This window comes from Carassius auratus, chromosome 15, assembly GCF_003368295.1.
Source record: "Carassius auratus strain Wakin chromosome 15, ASM336829v1, whole genome shotgun sequence".
In the NCBI taxonomy this organism is placed as follows: Eukaryota; Metazoa; Chordata; class Actinopteri; order Cypriniformes; family Cyprinidae; genus Carassius; species Carassius auratus.
In genome coordinates this window covers 12,923,521-12,944,707 of record NC_039257.1, presented here as the reverse complement: position 1 = coordinate 12,944,707, position 21,187 = coordinate 12,923,521, and the positions used below count along the sequence as shown (strand labels likewise).

The 21,187-nt window shown below is 36.2% G+C and overlaps 1 protein-coding gene across 11 annotated transcripts; it reads right to left on the bottom strand.

The window, feature by feature from the left end:
* Positions 1–302: 302 nt before the first annotated feature.
* LOC113115155 (phosphatidylinositol-binding clathrin assembly protein-like) lies at positions 303–20,851 on the bottom strand. Of its 11 annotated transcripts, none has more exons than XM_026282486.1 (25): positions 20,249–20,851; positions 15,476–15,618; positions 15,283–15,358; positions 14,831–14,933; positions 14,403–14,496; positions 14,150–14,261; positions 13,564–13,670; positions 13,437–13,478; positions 12,324–12,335; positions 12,098–12,183; positions 11,810–11,933; positions 11,668–11,712; positions 10,438–10,571; positions 9,439–9,530; positions 9,157–9,309; positions 7,789–7,872; positions 7,459–7,548; positions 6,821–6,931; positions 6,511–6,615; positions 6,129–6,159; positions 5,944–6,043; positions 5,016–5,075; positions 4,629–4,733; positions 4,286–4,397; positions 303–1,635 (listed from the first exon to the last, which is right to left on the bottom strand). In XM_026282486.1, the coding sequence occupies exons 1-24, from the start codon at positions 20,376–20,378 to the stop codon at positions 4,305–4,307; spliced, it is 2,232 nt and encodes a 743-aa protein (XP_026138271.1). In that variant the 5' UTR covers positions 20,379–20,851; the 3' UTR covers positions 303–1,635; positions 4,286–4,304. The 11 variants fall into 11 exon arrangements, with proteins under 11 accessions (XP_026138271.1, XP_026138273.1, XP_026138276.1 ...); XM_026282488.1 differs by having other exon boundaries at positions 9,175–9,309; XM_026282491.1 differs by lacking the exon at positions 4,286–4,397.
* Positions 20,852–21,187: the final 336 nt, after the last annotated feature.

Here is a 21,187-nt window from a genome sequence, read left to right as displayed (position 1 = left end):
GCTTATGTTTAACAAGTAGGAGCAAGGTTTCATTATTAAGAGGCAAGCGAGTACAAACTCTCAAATCTATCAAACATTTGTAAACCTCCGTTAAGCTTCAAAGTATTGATTCGATCACTTGAGTGAACTGCAACAATTAGATTAACAGAATACAAATGATCATTTATAGGTTCCCACTGATAGATAAGCTATGTTTGGGAGTATTGGTAAGTCACAAAGACTAGCATATGATTAACTATCATGTCAAGCTGAAAAAAAACGAATGCATGACCATTAACCACAACGTACACAAGATTTGTGGAAGCTGCACTTTATTTGAAAAAGAAAGAGTTCACTAATTATTCTTACATATTTTAAATACATAAACAAAACAAAAAATGATCCGTGAGGACAACACAGAAATTATTCAGTAAAACTCAGATCTGATTGAATTGCTTTCATATTTCAAACCATCCTTAGCCAACCCCTGGACAAACTTCCTACATGATCATATGTATATATACATAAAAGCACCGATCAACAGTGCTCGAACCGTCTCCCAGTCAGCGTTTCTTATATGTTACACTACAAATTTACAGTGATATTAATAACCCTGTCCATGACCAATAGCTAGAGGAGCGTCCAGCTCCCGTTCAGTAATCCTGGACTTTTAGAGAGCAGGGTGCTTAACTTGACAAGAAGTCTGAAACATTCAGATCAGGGGCAGCCAGATCTTTACGGTCCGTGTGAAAATGATGGCATGCCATGCATAATGCAGAGAACACCTCCCTTCCCAAGTGCAACACCTCACAGTCACGGAGGAAGTGCTTTTCTACTCCAACAAATACCTCATTGCAAAACCCCTAAGCACAGTATCGACTAAACAGTATAACAAACCGTTCACTAATGATTACCCTCCCAATAGCCTTGGGTTGCAAACATTTCATCTACGGGAAGTTGTTCTAGACATAAAACTTAGCGAATAGTTAGTGCTCTATCATTTAGCTTACAGGTGTATTATCCACATAATATCTATTTCAAAAGTCTATACCTTCATTATACAATCCAACACCCAAGAATAATGTTGAATTAGTATTTATATTTATTTCCCCCCGATGTACTTCGTAAACTCTCCTGTTTTATTTTTTTAGGCATTAATTATAAATAAATACAAACAACACGCAAGAAAGGTCTACCGGTGAATACAATTAAAGTCGAAACTAAAAGATAAAGTGTAAAACAAAGTTACTGTTACTATTTCATAACACATACTATATCAGATGCTGAGTTATACTCTGATTTAGGTCGCCGTTCGCCAGAAGACTTCTCATCATCGGTCGGAGGAAAAGCAGGAAAATCAAACTATAGCTCCTCAGAACACTAAATACCCAGGTCTTTCAATGCCCTTACCTACCTTAACAGATTATAAAATGTATGAGGAATCCCTTTATGGGTCAAACAGCAGCATCACTTGACATCTTAAACAAATTACGAAATGATTGCAGTATGCTCCCAGTCTTTCAACACACTTGCTTTACATCTTTGACGTCGAGTATGTTGTGGGATCGGTCCTCTGAAGAGCATCCCAGCACAGAGGGCAGAGCTTAATGGTTTGACATCAGGGAGCAACTTCATTTTGTGTTACATAAACTGCATCTGGAAAAAGAGACAATTATATGTAGTATTAAATAGATGCTTTACAACAGTGTGTTAAGTCTTCAAGAAACAGTGTTCGCGACCCATGTCGCTTCCGTACCGTGATACATTTATGAATGAAACCTGGAACTGGGAACTGATTGGATAGTGAAGAGTCTGTATGATAGGTTGGAGGAGAGGGGTTAAAAAATAAGAGACTTTGATGTCAGCTGAAAAGGAGAAACGTTTTAGAGGTGTTACGGGAAAGTTGCGGGGTTTCTACTTCGTGACTTTTCCAGTTTGGGGTTACTGGATGTGTAAAATCATTTTATACAAACTGTACTCACAGAAAATGAAAAAGTGATGAAATATCTTGAAATATCTGTGCATAACTAGAAATATATTCCATATAGAAATCTCCATGACTTTTTAAAATATATTATCAGGGCTGAATATCACCGGTTTAAAGGTGACTTCAGTCATTTATGCTTACATTATTTACCGTATTTTCCGGACTATAAGTCACACTTTTTTTCATAGTTTGGCTGGTCCTGCAACTTATAGTCAGGTGCGACTTATTTATTTATTTGTTTTTTTGTTTTTGTTTTTCATATCGCACAGTCCTAGTTAATTCAATAAATACAGTTAACAATCTAGCTTCTGAGTACTAAGTTATTAACCCAACAATAGCGGGGTCAGTTAATTTTTTCTGCAGTGGGCCGCGCAAACGTGTTTGGTTGTGTGGGCCGCGAGTTGAAAAAAGATGGGGACCACTGCAATACAGAAATCTCCAGGGGTTTTTCTAATATATATTCAGGCATGAATTTCACAGTTTTAATTGTGACTTAATTTATTGTTACTGTTACTTTACATATAATTAAGTAAATCATTAAAAAAATGAATTAAATGATAAATATATATTTAAGACTGAAACAGATTAGTAAAGAATGATGTCAGTTTTATTAACATGTAAGATTGAAAATTTTAAACAAAATATGTTTAACAGTTTAAAAAAAAACTTATATATATATATATATACAGGTGCATCTCAAAAATTTTTAATATCATAAAAAACTTTCATATATATTCTAGATTCATTACATGTAAAGTAAAACATTTTTTGTTTTAACTTTGATGATTAGAGCTTACAGCTCATGAAAGTCAAAAATCTAGTATTTCAAAATATTATAATTTTTTTACAAAAATGTTTATATTAAATGACCACTATTTTTATATATATATATATATATATATATATATATATATATATATATATATATATATATATATATATATATATATATATATATACACATATACATACATATACCGTAAAACTTCAAATAATAGCCGAGTCCCAAATAGACGCCTGTCTCTTTTAAACGCCTGGTGTGACGACAGGTTTGGGTAAATAAAGGCCGGTCTCAAATAGAGGCCTGGTCTGTTTTTTTTAGTAGTGGGTTGTATTTGATCTTCTCAAACCCGTCAGATCGTCTGTTCTATGTCTTGATTAGATTTCACGTGACAGACACGACAACAGTTCATGAACGACTCACTATGGCAACATAATAAAGAGGTTAACGAACTTTCTTTTAGTCTTCAGTTTTTCTTAATTCTCTCAATACCTCCATGGAGACAAAAATAAATAAGTATAATTTGACATTTTAAGCTGACAGTTTTCAAATTTGCCGTACAAAATTCAGGAGAAGCAGCGGCATTTCTCGGTTGATACAAAAAGAGCTAGATACGGAGCGGCTGAAGGTATGCTTGCGCGCGTGCGCGCGCGTGTGTGTTATCGAGGGAGAAAGAGGAGGTAATATACTTGATTAACTTCGGGGTGTTATCCTTAGGTATGTGGCCTGACAGTAGCTTCTGACAGAGGTGAGGATCACCTTATCCATTGTTTCAAAGAGGGAGAGCCGTGCGCATCTGGGCGAGAGCTGTGTTTAGTGCAAGCAAGGCAGGCAGAGTTAGCGGAGGCTGGAGAGGGGGAAGTGGAGGAGAGCGACGTGGAGGAGGAATTCGCCAATGAACTTGTAATTGAGGATCGCAGGGATGATGATAGTGATGAATAGAGTAATTTTCTATCACATGATTGCAGTTGTTTTACAGGGTAGCCTTCATTCTTTCTTGTTGATATGCTCGATGGATTTTAGCGGTAATATTGTTCTGACCCTTGCGGTCACATCGTTTCATTTTTTTTTATGCTGCCAATAATATAAGACATTTCTTACACTAAATTATTTGTTGAACACATTCGTTTAGGGGTAAGCTCCCATCGCGGTCACATAGTTTCGTTTTTTATGATATATTTTTTTAAGCTGCCAATAGCCAAATACATTTCTTACATTAAATGATTTGTTAAACACATTCAAATTAATTATAAATAAAACGTAATATAATGTGGTAACCTCCTACTGTCATGCTTGATCATCTCAACACTAAATTAAAGGCCTGTCTCTTATAGACGCCTGTCTCAAATACAAGCCGGTGCAGTTCGGCGATTTGGGTAAATAGAAGCCCGGGCTATTATTTGAAGTTTTACGGTATAGATCACTCAGTAATGACTGCTATAATATGTGCAATCTATTTGTACAGTCTACATCTAGCAAGAGGCACGAGATGACCATGGCATGCAAGACCATCGGTGATCACAAACACATGCAGGTACCTAGACAAAAGACGAAGCTCTACAAGAAATCCTTGAGAGAGAGCTGTGCAAAGGGGTCTTGTCCTGGGGCTCTGAGAGGACTCTGACTGGAAGGGCTAGAGGCAGCGGAGGGCTAATGCAGAGAGAACAACACAGAGAGAGAAAGGAAAGAACTTGGAGTGACAGGGAGAAGCACATGTGCAGGAGGAGAGGAATGATCTGCACTTTGGGAGGGAGTTCTCTGTCTTCATGGTCCATCAGAACACAATGGACCATGATTACGAAAAGTGTTAATAGAGAGCCACATTCATCACAAGAACAACGTAACGTACATGAAAGGTTAGAGAGATTGTAGGGGCTGTACCTGTGCACTGGACACTGATCCGAACGGATTGGATGGCCTCATGACCGGCTGTGTGTACATCATTGTGGGCTGGGTCATCATGCTCATAGAGGGCAACTGTGAAGGCTACAAAAATCACAACAATGAAGAATCATTCAGTTATCAAAGTTAACTAAAACCATAAAAATCCACAACCTTTTTATTGGAAATAAAATCAACATTAATTCAAATAAAAAACAAAAACACATATTGCAGCTTGATGCTGAAGCAACTTTTCTCATTTTCGTTCAGATTAACCTGATGTAATAAAACTGAAATACAAAAAAATAAATAAATAAAGACCCTAAAAACGAAATAAAAATAACTAAAAGAGAAAATATATAATATAAAAATCACAGAAATACTAACCATGCCATATCCCATCATTCCTGTAGGTGTTGTAGCAGGGAAAGCCATGATAGATGGAGGCTACAAAACAAAGAAAGACTAATAAGAACACTAAGGTCATATGTGATTCATTTCATTACATTTTCTCTGTTCCAAAAAAAATTATACACCTTATTTAAGCAAAATCCCAGAATGCACTTCAGTGAGCTTGATTAATAAAAGGCAAGCAAGGCAAGAAAAATGTCAGTGACGATTTAGACATTTCGTTCCCATACTAAGAAGGATTGATAAAAACAGTTTATGCAATTGCATTACTTCAACCAATGTTTGTGTGCTATATATTTAAGTATTGAACTGTTTAGCAACATGCTCATTTCAAAAGCTACTAAAATCCATTGATCAGTTGAGTCGTCTGTGTAGAGCGTTTTTGTGTCTGCTGCCTACAGTATATACAGTAGTGTTCTAAATTGAACATAAGGGTTTTAGTTCACCCCAAAATTTTATTTTGTTATTAATTATTTAAAAACGCCCATGTTGTTCCAAACCCGTAAGACCTTTGTTCCTCTTCAGAACACAAATTAAGATATTTTTGATGAAATCCGAGAGCTTTCTGAGCCTCCATAGACAGCCACGTTCAAGGCCCAGCAAGGTAGTAAAGACATTGTTAAAATAGTCCATGTGACATCTGTGGTTCAACTTCAATGTTATGCCCAGATGATTTGATTTCAGAACACATTTGTTATTTGTCTAATAGCAATGAGGTACATGTAGTGAATAATGCCCAGTTTTTTTCTGTAACCATTTACAAGATCGGCAAGTGTGTGATAGCAGGTGTTTTAAAATCATATAATGTATTCCAGCCTTAAGAGGTAAGGATGCTTCCCTAGAAGGTAGCAGCTCACAAGGTTTTGGAACAGAGCGATTTTAATAATATAAAGTACAGTTGTACCATAGAGACAGGGTTCCATGTAGTAGACGGAGCAGTTTTGGGTTGCCAGTTCATTCCACCAGTTAACTTTTTCTCTCCTGGTTGGTTCCAGTGGATATCACTGCAAAAACAAGTGACTAATATCAACACCAAATCAGAATATGACAAATGTACATACTGAGCATTACAAAGGGCAAAAATCTTACTTTTTAGTGGTACCGTTTCCAATGCCCAGATCTATAAGTGAGAAAATATATATTTTATGAAGGCTTTATGAAGAGGTACATTTAAATTTCGTAACAAAGTTGGAAAGTAAGGAGCCGTTCACAAGAGAACATGTTGCTTGTCCGTTGTTTCTCTATGTATTAATGCACTAGATAGACATCACTGATCATTGTGCTTGCACTTTCTGCAGCGTCTACTTGATCAGACCTTGCGTTTTCTTCACCTAACTGGCCTCTATGTCACGTTTATATGTGCAAAAATGCATTCTTCTTTGTGAAATGGCCCCTAACAATGTATAATATCTTCCTTTAGCATCATAATCTGACAAACACAAATGAAAACTTTTGAATAATTGACACTTACTTCCAACAAGGTTGGCCAAGGAAGAATCCAGGTCATCTGACACCAGTTTCTCTGGGAGCAGACTGGACTGATTTGAACCCGCCACAGTGGGTTTCAAAATCCCTGCTGTGACATTCACAAATAAGACAGGTGAGTGTATTTATATAACATATTTGATATACAATGGTCATTCAGTTCATTATTCATAATAAAGCATATAAGAAACATACAGGCATAAAAGCCCAGTTCAAAATCATTGAATGCTGTCAGTTCAGAAACTTCTGATTACATGTTGATGTGTTTTCATTTGATTTTCCCTAAAATGCCTTACCATCTGTATCCAGGCTATTAGACGAGGCAGCTTTAGTACCGAAAACAGACTCAAAGTCAACACGCAGCTCCCCTGAGCTCTGTGGAGGAGGGATTTGTGGAGCTCCGTATCCTTTAAAAGGTACAAAAAGCCATTTCAAGCTTCTCACAGAATTCACAATACAGACTAGGACACCGTCCGAAGAATACACAAGCTGAAAAAATGCCATACTTAAGTTCAAGCGCTGCCAATAAGTGGACTAGAGTCCATGGTCACATGTCAAAGTTAGTGGAGGGTAAACTACAGACGTACACAAGACATCCTGAAAAACTACAAGGGATAGGGATAGATTGCCAAAATGCAAAAACTGTCATCATTTACTCACCCTTGTGTCATTCTAAACTTCTTATGAGTATTAAGGAATATAGAGGAAATTAATGAGTATTTGGGCTGTCGAGCTCCAAAAAGCACCATAAGACACAGTCAGGGTCAGTAAATGATGACAGAATTGTAATTTTTGGGAGATTTATCCCTTTAAGGATCTGATTTTGAATGGCGTTATATTCTTCTAGATCAGAAAGCATTAGAGACAAAGGGAAACATATATCAAAAAGGGGCGCAGTGCCACACAAGGCAACCTCCAGCCACAGGCTCCCTACCTCTGAATAGGCCTGCTACAGTGGAGGGCTCGGACTGGAAGGGAGAGGGGTTTGGGAGATGCTGGACCATAGACGGCTGACCAAACGAGTCTGACAGGCAGGCGGGGAGAAGGAGAAACAACACGGCGAGTGTTAAAGACATTATGACATTTGAGATTCAGAAGGGGTTAGTAAAGAGCGTATCTAAACAGCAATATTAAGACAGCCATGTGCAGAAGGCAAACAGCATCCAGCAGGGATCATCACAGGTTAGGCCCTGTACACTGCTTCAGTGCTCCTATGTTTCCAGACAGAGGGGAAACATAGGTGGGATGGTTTGCATCATGGTACCTGAGATTAAGTGCTCTATCCGCACAGTGCGTTTGTAACTGCTTGATACAGATGAACTTGAATCAATAAAGGGATTGTACTGATCTAAGGTGAAAAAGGAAAAACAATCATTCACTTATAGCTTTATAGTTTAACAACTAAACCTTTACAAAGCAAAGGTAGTCTGAAGTTAAAACTGGAATGAAATGCGTGATTTTCTGGAATTAACTTTTGTTGTAGAACGCTTCGGTATGTTTCATAAATAATATATAAATTATTAAAATGTTTATTTGCCAGTTTTTTTATGCTGGGTTTATATTTCACTTGCGGACCTTTGATAATTATAAAAGTCTTACAGAAGATCATGAAATATTTTCCATTTGTAATATTTCAGTAATCACATGTGTTAACTCATTATCTTTGATAGCACTACTTTTATATATTACTTTAAAAAAAGTCTGGGCTCCTTTATTATAATTGTTTCTGAAATAAATTAATATTTTTATTCAGCAAAGATATATTAAATTGATCAAATGTGATAGTAAATATGTTAGCAATGTTTTAAAATCTATTTCAGAAAATGCTGTTCTTTTGTACTTCCTGTTCGTCAAAAATAATTCAAATATAAATAATTCTTAAGCATCAAATTAGCATATTAGAATGATTTCAGAAGGATCAAATGACACTGAAAACTGGAGTAATGCTGAAAATTCAGCTTTGCAGTACAGGAATAAATTACATTTTAAAATATATTAAAATAGAAAACCGTTATCTTAAACTGTAATACTATTTCACAATAATACTGTATTTTTAATCAAATAAATGCAACCTTGATGAGCGTGAGACTTTCAAAACATAAAAATATTCTTACAGACCCCAAACTTTTGAATGGTGGTAACTTGTTCTTTGTTCTTCAAATGTAGATATTATCCCAAATATGCTGAAAGCTGGGCAAAGTAATCTATTCAGAATGTAGTTATATCATCTTGTTTATTTGACTTTCTATACACCCAGTTACTGTTTTCAGTTGTTTTGGTCTCACACTACCTACAACCGCTTTAATTTTAGCTTGAAATCAAGATAAAAACTGTAATTAATGAAACAGCCCAACTATAACAAAGCCAAAACAAAGCTATAAGTGTACAAACATTATTTGAGGGTTATCTATAGTACAGCCATTTAGTCTCCAATTACAGACTGCATTCTTACTCAGACGCCGAGCTCAACTGTAAGAACGATGTGACCGAACTTAATCAGAGGATTCCTGATTTGACACAACGGGATACTGTGCATGCGAAACAACGAGGGACTTTCAGCGACCAGAAAAACTCAAACTAATTAAACACTTTGGATGGGTGGTTTGGAAGAAAGAAACTGAAGCGTGTTTACCACCAAAAATCTCATGACCTGATGTCCTAGAGGAGAAATGAACACCATCTGCTGACATAACGGGTAGATGAGCACCGTCAACAACAAGTTTGGTTAGGAAAGGGTTTAGGTTTGGAATGGAGTCATCTACAGCTTCAGAAGAAGAGAAAGGATCTGAGCAGGCAAAAGGAGAAAGAGAGAGAAAGTGTCGAACAGGAGGACATTAGAACGAGACTCGAGTTAACACAGAGAAGGCTACAGCACTGCTGAATATCTGAGACGGTCTCACGTAAAAGGTCTTACCTCCCCATGCCGTGGCCACAGAGGGTCCGGGCTGCATGCTTGACTGAAAGTTAGTCTGCATGTCGAAGAAGTCGCCCTCCATCTTCAGGGCACTGAGGATCAGAAAACAAAACACGTCTTAATCCCCAACTGATTTAAAGGGACAATTCACCCAAACATGAAAATTACCCCATTATTTACTCAACCAGGAGCCTAGGTGTATATGACTTTCTTCTTTCAGACAAATACAGTTGGAGTTATATTTAAAAATGTCCTGGCTCTTCCAAGCTTTATAATGGCAATGTATAGTGGTTGAGATTTCGAAGCACAAAAAAGTGCAGCAATACATCATAAAAAGTGCTCCACACAGCTCTGGGGGATTAATAAAGTTCTTCTGAAGTGAAGCAATGCATTTGTGTAAAAATATCCATATTTAAAACTTTAAAAAACTGTGATCTCTAGCTTCCGCTAACGGTGGTATGCTCGTTCACGAGAGAGTGGCGTTCCAGTGGATTATGAAGAGATGAACGCAGAATCGCAGAGAGCAAAACTAGTCATGTCATGAATTAGAAGTACAAAACGAGGATTTGTAATAAAAATTTTGAAGGCTTTCAATAAAAGCCAAGAGGAGACTGGTTTTCCTTTGCTGTAAACAAAACATGTCCTACTGTACATCATCCACTGGAACGCCAATCTCTGGTGAACATGCATACTACAGTTAGTGGAAAATAGGGGTTACCATTTATAAAGTTTTAAATATGAAAATATTTCTTACAAAAAATAGCATTGATTAGTTTCAGAAGGCCTTTATTAACCCTCCAGAGTCATCAGAAGCAATGTTTATGATGGATGAATGCTCTTTTTTGGGCTTCAAAATCCAATTCACTGCCATTTATACAGCTTGGAAGAGCCCGGACAGTTTTAAATATAACTCTGATTGTAATCGTCTGAAAGAAAAAAAGTCATATACACCTAGGATGGCTTGAGCTGTCACACTATGAAGTGATTTGATTGGCTAACCCATTGGAGCAGCTGGGAGTGGAGAACAGGTCGATGGCAGGAGCTGTGCTGATGCATGCTGCTGTGGTGGAGACTGGAGAAGTGTCGGTCGTGGCAAACGAAGGCCTCTTGGAGAGCTCCTTCAGCCTCTGTTCCTGTTTACAAGAAGCCAAGAAACCTTTTAGACAGGAAGGAGCCATCTGATTGGCATGGAGAATAACCTACCAACCACTTTTCATTCATTAGTCTGATGTTTTGAGGATAAATTTGAAATGTGATACCAAGCTTATTCAGATAATTGTTTTAACATTTATCCGCCTTAAAGAAACCGGTTGAATCTTATTCAAAAATTCAATCGGATAATCTTTGCAAACTCCGGAAGTCTGGCAACTTTTTGTGTTGTAAACAAAGTTGTACACTAAGCTTTTTGGTAAAAAAAAACCTGTGTACTCTGACTTTTAAAAATAGCCACCCAATCACATTAGAAGTTTTCACCAACTCTTGCCAATATTGTGGGCAATATATGCATTATATAGTCTATGAATGGTTTATGAGCTGCAGACACCCGATATAGAAAAGACACCCGTGATTAATCTAACAAACAAAATATTTATATTCTAGTATTCTTAGGCCACATACACACTGTAAGCTTAAGAAGTCACAACTGTATTTAAATATGTAAGAGACTCCCCAAAATTACAATTTTGTGTGTGTACAGAACAGAACTTGCTCTCAAAATTGCAATGAGTGACACCATTGTAAACACAGCAATGTTTTGCAATCTTGTGCATTTGGTATCTCATTACAGTGACCACACAAAGACTTGTTACATTCAGTGATTTTAACTAAACGACTGTCGACTGATGTGTTGTTTAATGTGTTGCTTTGAAGAACACACTCTTGAAATGTCCATGTATTATAGTCAAGGCTTGTTATTTGGGCTTGGCTAATAAAACAATTCAGTTTTAGGAGTTAAATACATTAGACAGGTGCAGTTCACTATATTTTGGTATGTATCTTACTTCCAAGATAACACATTTGGATTTAAGTGTATGTGCTTGTACTTGTTTGCTGTAATTAGTTTTTTCATGGCAAGAGTCAAATCACACCTGGTTTCCAGTGATTTCTTGCACCACGCATACAGAAAAAAAGGCATCTCTGATATGAGTTTAAATACATCATTAACAACTAGTCATTCAGTTCGTTTCAGCACACATGATGTAGAATTTCTGTAAATACAGGTTTCACTACCTGAATTTTTTCAAATGTGTGCACATACAACCAGAAAACAGGAATCTATAATCAAAGAAAAATGAGCAAAAATGAACAGAAATACTGGAAATCCTTTCCTCTGGTGGGTGAAATTATTTTTGATATGTGTCCTGTTCTGTACCTTTAGAGCTTTCAATCGCGCCTGCTCCTCCTCCAGAGCTGCCTGCTTTTCCCTTTCATCCACTTTGGTGAAAGACATGCCAGTGTTGGCCAGAGATGACACAGCATTGGAGAGTGTGCTTGCCCTACAAAAGTCGGGGAGAGATAAATTGGGCTTCTGTGAGTATCAAATAGAAATTTACACCTATACAGAACTCCTGTTAGAATCATCAAGTGCTGTCAACACAATGCATCTTATGGAACTCATTCATTTGAATTAAGCTCTGAATGTGACACATGAATGGCCCACCTGCTGGCGGCAGTGGAGTCCTTCACCTTCTTTCCTTCTAATGAAGCCAAGTGTTGCTCCAGGGCATCCAACAGACTGCTGGGGGCCTGAGGGAATTCACAAACATTTACTCAGGAATAAAGCACTGACTGCATCAAGCCTCCAATTAAAAGACAGTAAATAGCTTATTTGCAACAAGAATTGAACAGTGCAGAAGAGTGCAGAAAAGAGTCCGAAAAGTACTTACACACACGGTAAACTGAAGGTGGACAGAAGGTGGAAACATAAAGGGAAATACAGAATATAAAGGTGGTCTTGGTCAGACATATAATGCACGAGTTTCAGATCTGCTCTTAAATAAACCTATGGTATTTGCATTGATAATAACCTGTCCTTTTCACATGACCATGTTTAACATTTGCCATTATGACTTAATATTAATGTATATTAAACGTTTCTCTCTCCCAAGGTGTCAAATACTGCTGCTTGGGTAAAAGCCCTGCATGTCACTGTATAGAATGATGCATCAACATTATTATTATAATCATGAAGCCAAACTCACAGGAATATACTCATCATCTGAAATGTGTTTGTGCTTTAATTGTACTCTATATGAAGGTTTCTCGTACCTTTGGACAAATAATATAGACTGACTTTGCCAACTGTTTGTAATGTTTTTATTTTATTATTATTATTATTTTTCTTATATAGAGACTAAATTTAGAGAAATATTTAGGAAATATGACAGAGCTGAGCATAAGCAGAAAATATATTTAAATCATGTTAAGATTTCTATGGCCTGAAGATATTTTAAAATAAAATAAAACTTTTATTCAGCAAGGATGCATTTAACTGATCAAAAGTGACAGTAAAGAGACTGAAGACTGAATGATTCTGAAAATTCAGCCTTGCTATTTTATTACTGTTTTTACTGTATTTTTTATCAAATAATAAAAAATAAAAAACATTTAAAGGTCTTACTCCAGATTTTTAAAACAGTAATATATTGCCATACAGATTTTATTTAAATTACATTTACAAACTACACAAAACGGCTCTAAGTGAGAACCTGTTGAGTCAATATACTTGTGGAAGTCATTTTTCTATTATCTCTATTATTGTCATTATTATTCTGAAATCTCCACTGAGCCCATAACACCTTTATTTGCTGTAGACGGGGAAAAGCTGAGAAATCTTTAGTGACATGCGCATCCTAAAGACCTGCATGCATCTTTAAGTCAAAAATGCATTAGTGCAAATTAACGTAGTAAGAGAGAAAGCAGTTTCAGAAAATACTCAGGATAGTTAATAAAGCAGAACGAGTGCAGGAGTTAAAGTCTGAATAAAAGTGTAGTCTTACCTGAGACAGGTCAGGTATGTCCCCGCGGTCTATTCCCACCTGCTGTGAGGAGTGTCCAATAAATATGTTACATAGCGCTCTTCTGATGACGTTCCTCGCTAACCAGAACAACTCATGAGAATCTCACCTCTGCCACTTTGAGGAACTCCGAGATCCGTGTCATACGAGTAAGGAATTTCTTGTAAATGTCCAAACCCTCTTTGCACTGGACTTTTTTCATATCAAAATACTTTTCTGTAAGAGTTAGATGAATAGGTACGCATTAGGAATCAGCACTCAGCATTTGGTATAGATTGTAGACTTACATTTTGGCCAGAAGCCACGGTCTAAAGTTAAATTGCCTTGATTAATTTGTTTCTTAGAAACACACAGCTTTTACTTCCCATGACGTTAATTGAGAGGCTGGAGTCATGTGCATTACTTGTGCATTATTGTGATGTTTCTATCAGCTGCTTGGACTTTCATTCTGGCGGCACCCATTTACTGCAGAGGATCTATTGCTAATGCTAAATTTCTCCAAATCTGTTTGGATTTTCCCTGAGGGTGAGTAGATTTTCAGCTCATTTTAATTTTTGGGTGAACTATTCCTTTTTAACAAATATTTACCTTAATTCTGTAATGTGCATCTTTCATAAAAAGTAAAGAGAATGTGTTTCCACAATATTTTTTTTTTCTTGTTTAGAATTGAGATGACAGCATTCTGAAAGACCTACCCAGTAAGTTTATTATCCCTTCATTGTAAGCTGCAAAAAGCCGGATGGAGTCTTTGAAGAGAAGCATGAAGGCTGCATTGATAACCCCATTGGAAAGTTCATTGGCATTGACCTGGACAAAAAAAAAAAAAAAACATTTTTAAATATGTGCAACAAAAATGCTTTGCTTCTACAGAGTATATATTCATTGCATGTATTCATAAGTCATTTTTAGCAGTGAACATGCATGTATATAGATCAACCGTCAGCTCACATTGAAGTCAAGAAGGGCGTCCATCTGGTTCTGTATAATGGGGATGGTTTTAAGAAGCTTCTCTGTGTTCATGGTTCTCATCACTCCATCCACCCTTAAGGAAAAGATTTTAAAATATAGGTCAAATGACATTAGGGGGATCAGTGCATGGAGGTTTAGTGGATGATCCAGCGCAATGACTTCAAGCACTTAATGCAAGCACTTCAAATCTAGTGCTGCACAAATGCCCCTCAAATGATTTAAAACAAAAACTACAGTTAAGACTAAAACAACTTTGTACCGAGTGAACAGTTTGCTGGTCAAATGAATCACTGTTTCAGTTACATAATGCACTTAATGTAAAATTCAGCACACCAGAGAAAGCAGGAACTAGATACTACCTTAAGATTCAAAGTCATTTTATAAAATGTATTTAAAAAATATCCTACCCACGCTTTACTTTCGTGAAGTCAAATGCCACCTGTCGATATGAAACCGCTTTCTCATTCAGATATCGACTGTACCTCCGAATGAATGTTGACATATCATAACCTAAGGAAATACCAATAAATATTACAGGTAAGAAATAAAGTACTTTATTTATAACAAATGATAAGGAGTAGTTGCTAAGGATCACAGAGGAAAAGTGCTACAGTCAGGAAAGGGGAATTTGAAATGTTAAATTAAAATGGTAAAAAAAGGTAATGTTAAATATTACTATAAAACAAATGACATGAATGAAAAAATAAAACAATATTATAATGGCATAACATAAAATGTTAATGTGTAAAATAAATGCTTAATTTACAAGAATTTAAATAATGCATTCAAAGATGAGAACAAAAGAAAAATTAAATTTCTGTAGAGTCTGAAATAAATGTGAAAGAGTTCAATACTGTACCTTGTAGGCCACATTTGTCCAGGAAATTACTGAGATTAAATAATGTGTTCCTGGAGGCCAAGTACTGAATAAATCGCTGTAACCAAAATAATACAAAAAAAAAAACGGTTTAATGCATAGAATTATTTGCAGAATTTTATTGGTGCATGAAAAAAAAAAAAAAAAAGTGGACAGATCTCCCACGGTTACGCACCTCGTTCCCGTATACCATGAGGTGATGTGTTGTGATTAGAGACTTAAAGACCACCACCCAGCTGGTGTTAGTGGTCCTCTCGAACAGAGAGTCTGCCAGCTGAGGAATGTTCACATTCATCTCATTGGTACAGTGTATCAGGTCTACAACAGAAATAGAGATTTCCATTAACTACTGAAATTAATAACCGGGTGAACAGACAATAACTGAGTCTAAAGACTGCACTGGTATAGAGCTTAAAATGAAATAAATCAAAGGATTACAAAGCATTTATAACATAAAAGAGAACAATAATACTCTGTGGAGAGAGCCCACATATATAAGCTTTTCTACATATCAGACGTGCTTTATTCTGGATTACGTAACAGGAATCACACAGACCTCTACTAACTCTGCTGGTGGACTTTCTAGATGAAATGTTTACTGCACTTCTGCTAATATGCTTAGGGGAGTAAAACAGTGGTGTAGACAGAGATGTAGTGCAGTTTCAGGTGAGCTGCTAATTTCTGAATGAATGAGGTTGACTTCAGTCGTGTGGTTGGTTGCTTGGTTTGGTGTATTAAGGCAGCTGCATCCAGAACACTGCCAACTTTGGTTCATCAAGTCACTCATACTCGGAGAAACAAAGCCATCGCCACAAAAGATGTCATTGTCAACGGAAATGTTCAGAATCCCATCTTATCTGTTTCTACAGCTATAGCCATATCAGGCAAAAGCAGTTCATCTTTATTTTGGCGAGAAGATCCATAAGTACCCATTATTTATTAGGGGTTTTGAAATTAATTGTTGCAGTAATAGAACTTAATCGATTATAGGTTTCAGTCAAGCGAGTTTAAAATGGCGGAAGGAGGCAAAACACATACGCGAATATTAAAAAATGCACCTACAAATTTTCAATCTGAGATCTGGGCACATTTTGGTTTTTATAAACGAATTGGTAGGCATGACGAGCTGGACAGGACACATGCGGTGTGTAAAACCTGTCAAGCTGAAATAAAAAATGTTGTGAATACGACTAACTTAAGAAATCATGTTAGACGTTTTCACCCTGAGATGCTGACGGCAGCTGGTCCAAAGGCCGACCCAGCTCAGCCAACGATAGTTCAACAATATCATCTCTGCCGCACAACTCGGAGAAAGGGAAGAAAATAACCAGAGCAGATTTGTATTTATTAGTTCTAAATGCTCTGTTGTCTATTTGTGTGTAGACTTAAATTTAGTTGAATGTTTGCTACATTCAGGAAGTGCCCACTGCTGTTATTTGATTTTATGTTGTATATTAGAGCTGTGCAGAAAGTTTTAGTTTTGAAGACTGCACTATTTATCATGGGTTATAAATTAAGTAAATTTTATACATTTGTTAACATTTAAATACTTTTTGTAGTAGTACACTGCACTTTAAATGCATTCAGTACTTGACAGTTTCATGTGCCTTTAGTATTTATTTACTAGTGTATTTACTCTGTTCAGACTTAAGTTTTATTTGAAGCAGATAAAATAAAAAGGGAGTTCAAATATCTGACTGCTTGTTGACTATTTACTGATGAAAATGTAGCCATGTGCAGGATTATTGAAAACCGAGGTTGCAAAGAATGCAATCGTGATGCATCGTGAAATCGAATTTAATCGAATCATTGAAATGATAATCGTATATATATATATATATATATATAATTTTTTTTTTTAGAGAAGTCTCTTCTGCTCACCAAGCCTGCATTCATTTGATCCAGAATACAGTAAAAACAGTAGAAAATTTGTTTACATATTTCTTTTTTAATAGATTTTAGAATGTCATTTATTCCTGTGATTTCAAAGCAGATTTTTTTACATAATTACATAATTACAGTCACATAATCCTTCAGAAGTCATTCTGATATTCTGATTTTCTGCTCAAAAACATGTATTATTAATATTATGATGTTGAAAACAGCCAAGTAAAATTGTCTTTAGGTTTCATCGATAAATGGAACGTTCAGAAGAACAGCATTTGTCTGAAATAAAAATCTTATGTAACATTATAAATATCTTTATCATCACTTTTGATCAATTTAAAGCATCCTTGAAAAATTAAAGTAGCTATAATTTCTTTCCCAAAATAAAAATATACTGAGCTTTTGAATGATATAGTGTACAACATTACAAAAGTTTTTTTTATTTCAGATAAATGCTCACCTTTGGATAGGGCTGCAACAACTAATCGATAAAATCGATTATTATCGATAATGAAAATCATAGACAACGATTCTCATTATCGATTAGTCAGGTCTGCTCATAGATGCTCATTCAACTGCAGCCAGTCGCATCAAATACAGCACAGAACAACGCATTTCTATGGACAAAATGCTTCTACAAAGATTGGAGGAAACAGAATGAGCTCCTGCAGGAAAAGGATTTGATCCTAGCTGCCCAAAACATGAGAAATCTTTATTTTAAGTGTCAAGCTGATGCATAGAGTAATGGCTGGCCTGTCAGAACACAGTAGAGAGGGAGACATTCATTGTGCTGAAATATCTGTTGTCTAACATTTATACTTTGGTTTAATAGTCAACATGCAGTGTGAGTAATTTATGAGAGTAGGAACTGTGAAGGAACAGCAGCGTGTAATTGTGTGATTGTAAATATCAGACGCTTTTACAAGGATAAAGAAATGACAGTAAGAGGAGACCGACTGATCAAAGTGCACACGACACGTGTTCCTGCAGAGCTTTACTGTTTTTTGTCAGTAACATTTAAATAAATAAAATAGCCGTTTTAATCCGATTAATCGAGGAATTCTTAAACAACAAATCAGCATATAAAAAAGTATAAATTAAATATATTATAAATATAATATATTATAAAATTAATTCAAAAAGTATTTCACAATATTACTTATTTTGCTGTATTTTGGATCACATAAATGCAGGCTAAGTAAGCAAAAGAGAATAAAAAAAAAAAACATAAAATATCTTACTCTTCAAAAAAATTTGACCGGTAGTAGGGTATAAGCATTTTTATTTATATTTATATATTTCCGTTTCAGTTACTTTAGCACATCAAGTTTGCCTTTATGGTCAAGTTTAGTTAACCATAATAACCTTTCTTTAAAATATATTATTTTATGTTCCACAGAGAAAAGACACTCATAGGGGTTTGGAATGACATGAGGGTAAGTAAATGATGGCAGAACACTGACTCTGAAGAGAAGAAACTGTAGAATAAATGTGTTCTGTTTATTTTCTTTGTGTACAACAATATTCTCGTAGCTTCATAAAATTATGTTTGAACCACTGATGTCACATGAACTATTTTAATGATGTCCTTACCTTACTACCTTTCTGAGCCTTGAACATGGTAGTTGCATTGCTGTTTCAGGATCAGAAAGCTCTCAGATTTCATCAAAAATATCTTTATTTGTGTTCTGAAGATGAACAAAGGTCTTACATCTTTGGAACGACCTGAGGATGAGTACTTAAAGGAACACTCCACTTTTTTAAAATAGACTCATTAGCTTAGCATAGATCATTGAATCTGATTAGACCATTAGCATCTCCCTCAAAAATGACCAAAGAGTTTCTATATTTTTACTATTTAAAACTTGACTATTCTGTAGTTGCATTGTGTATTAAGACCAACAGAAAAATGAAAAGTTGCACCCATGGTATGGCAGCAAAGTTCCTTGATTATTATCACTGAACGAGAGTATAGTTCCTAACCATATCAGCCTAGAAAATTGCAACTTTTCAAAAAACGTTTGCAAAAGTTTTAAATAAGAAAAATATCAAAACTCTGGTCATTTTTGAGCAAGATGCTAATGGTCTAATCAGATTCAATTATCTATGCTAGGCTAAACTAAAAGTGCAAACGTAAACTTTTTAACTCTAGGGGAGCTGGAAAATGAGCGTACTTTCAAAAAAAGTGGAGTGTTCCTTTAATGACAGAATTGGCATATCCGTTTAAGTTTACTTACACTGAGTAAAATGCAATGAAAGTGAATTATTATGCATAAAGGTGCAAGTAATTCTAAGGATGCAGAGAACAATTACCCTTTTTTCCTTTTTTAAAAATCCTAACTACAGTCCTTCAAACATGTCATAGCGTGTCTTATAACACTGTAATAACTAAAATAAAGAGAGTCAGGCCTGGCTGAGACAGACATAAATAGAGATCTATTCTCAAGCCCAGACTTACTAGAATGGAACTAGACCAGAACTTCTTAAAGAAGGCACACAGAATTCACTGACATCACCTAACAGCTTGTCGCCAAACGAATATGAGAATCAAATCCAAACGAATTTCTAACAATTCAAATACACCCCAAACACCTTCCTTACAATAACCCCTACACACCAGCCTAAGACAAACAATAGCACTGATTTATTTCTGCCCAATGAGCATTATGAGGAACTAACATTTAACCAGATTTACCAGCATGGCAATGCCAAAGAGGTCTACATGAGGTCATAAACTGTATTAAAATAGATTTGGATACTATAAAAACATTATGGGATCAAACTTAATGACAATCCCATCATTCTTGCTTATATAAATATCCCAGTATTGCACATGCACAGTCCAGCTTCAGTAATGTTATAGTGATGCATGTCAGTTTGTCATAAATGGCCTGTGTTTCAATATTATTAAACAGGTGTCTGTCTAAGCACATTAGCTTAGCACAACCAGGGCCTGCCCATTGTATAATAGCCTAAAACCGTAGCCATAACAATCAAAGCAACAGCTGTACACACGTCCATCATCGCAAATCATATTAAACACTCAACTGGTAATACTCACAGTCCAAATGTTTCTTTTTAGGGCCCATAATTTCGTGAGTTGTTGCCTTGCACACTGTTTTGGACACAGCTGATCCAGTAACGCTGTGCTGAGCAGCAGTTATCCTGTCTGTAATGCTCTGCCCAGACATCTTCAAAGCTTTCCAGCGACCGACAATCAAATAATACGTATGAATATTGAAATTCACACTGCTACTAAATAGTGTCCACAGTTCCCGGTCGACCTCCTGTCGTACGATACGAGAATACGGAGAGACAAAGATTGCTCGGACCAAAGCCTTGCACACAGTTATTCGCTGCGCGAGACGATGAGGAATCCACAAATGATGTTAGCGAATATCTCGCGTGGAAATGTTACATTGTTACGGGTTTCACTCGCGCGCTGTAAAGGCTCGTGCCTCATCTCTCGTGTCCCGACACTAATCCCTCCGTTCAGCCGCCGCCTGTTTTATTTCTGTAAACCCGCAGGACTGAAGAGCAGCGAAGGCATTCAGTGAAATGGCGGGCCTGTGCTGTTCCATGAGAGCTGGAGGAATATGGGACACTGACCGCTGATGCTGCTGCTGATCCTGGATCAGACAGACAGACGCCTTCACCATCACTAATGCGCTCTTTATTAGAAAGCTTAGTAGTGGCTGAGTGTCTAGAGAGCAATTCAATTCAACAATTATATATTCCTGGATTATCAAGTGACTGGTCCTGCTCTGCACAGTTTTTTATCTGAATGTTTTTAAGAAACATTACATTTTATGAGTGGAAAGCAGTCCTTGCAGGTGTGTTTCTAATAAAGGGTGTTAATAAGAAGTAATTACATGTAGCTTAACTAAGTCGCGTAATTTAATTACAAAATAAATGTAATTGTAATCAGTTACAGTTTCGATAAAAAAAATGTTAATACATTACAGTAAGGGTTACAAAGGAGGTTGCATCTTACATTTTT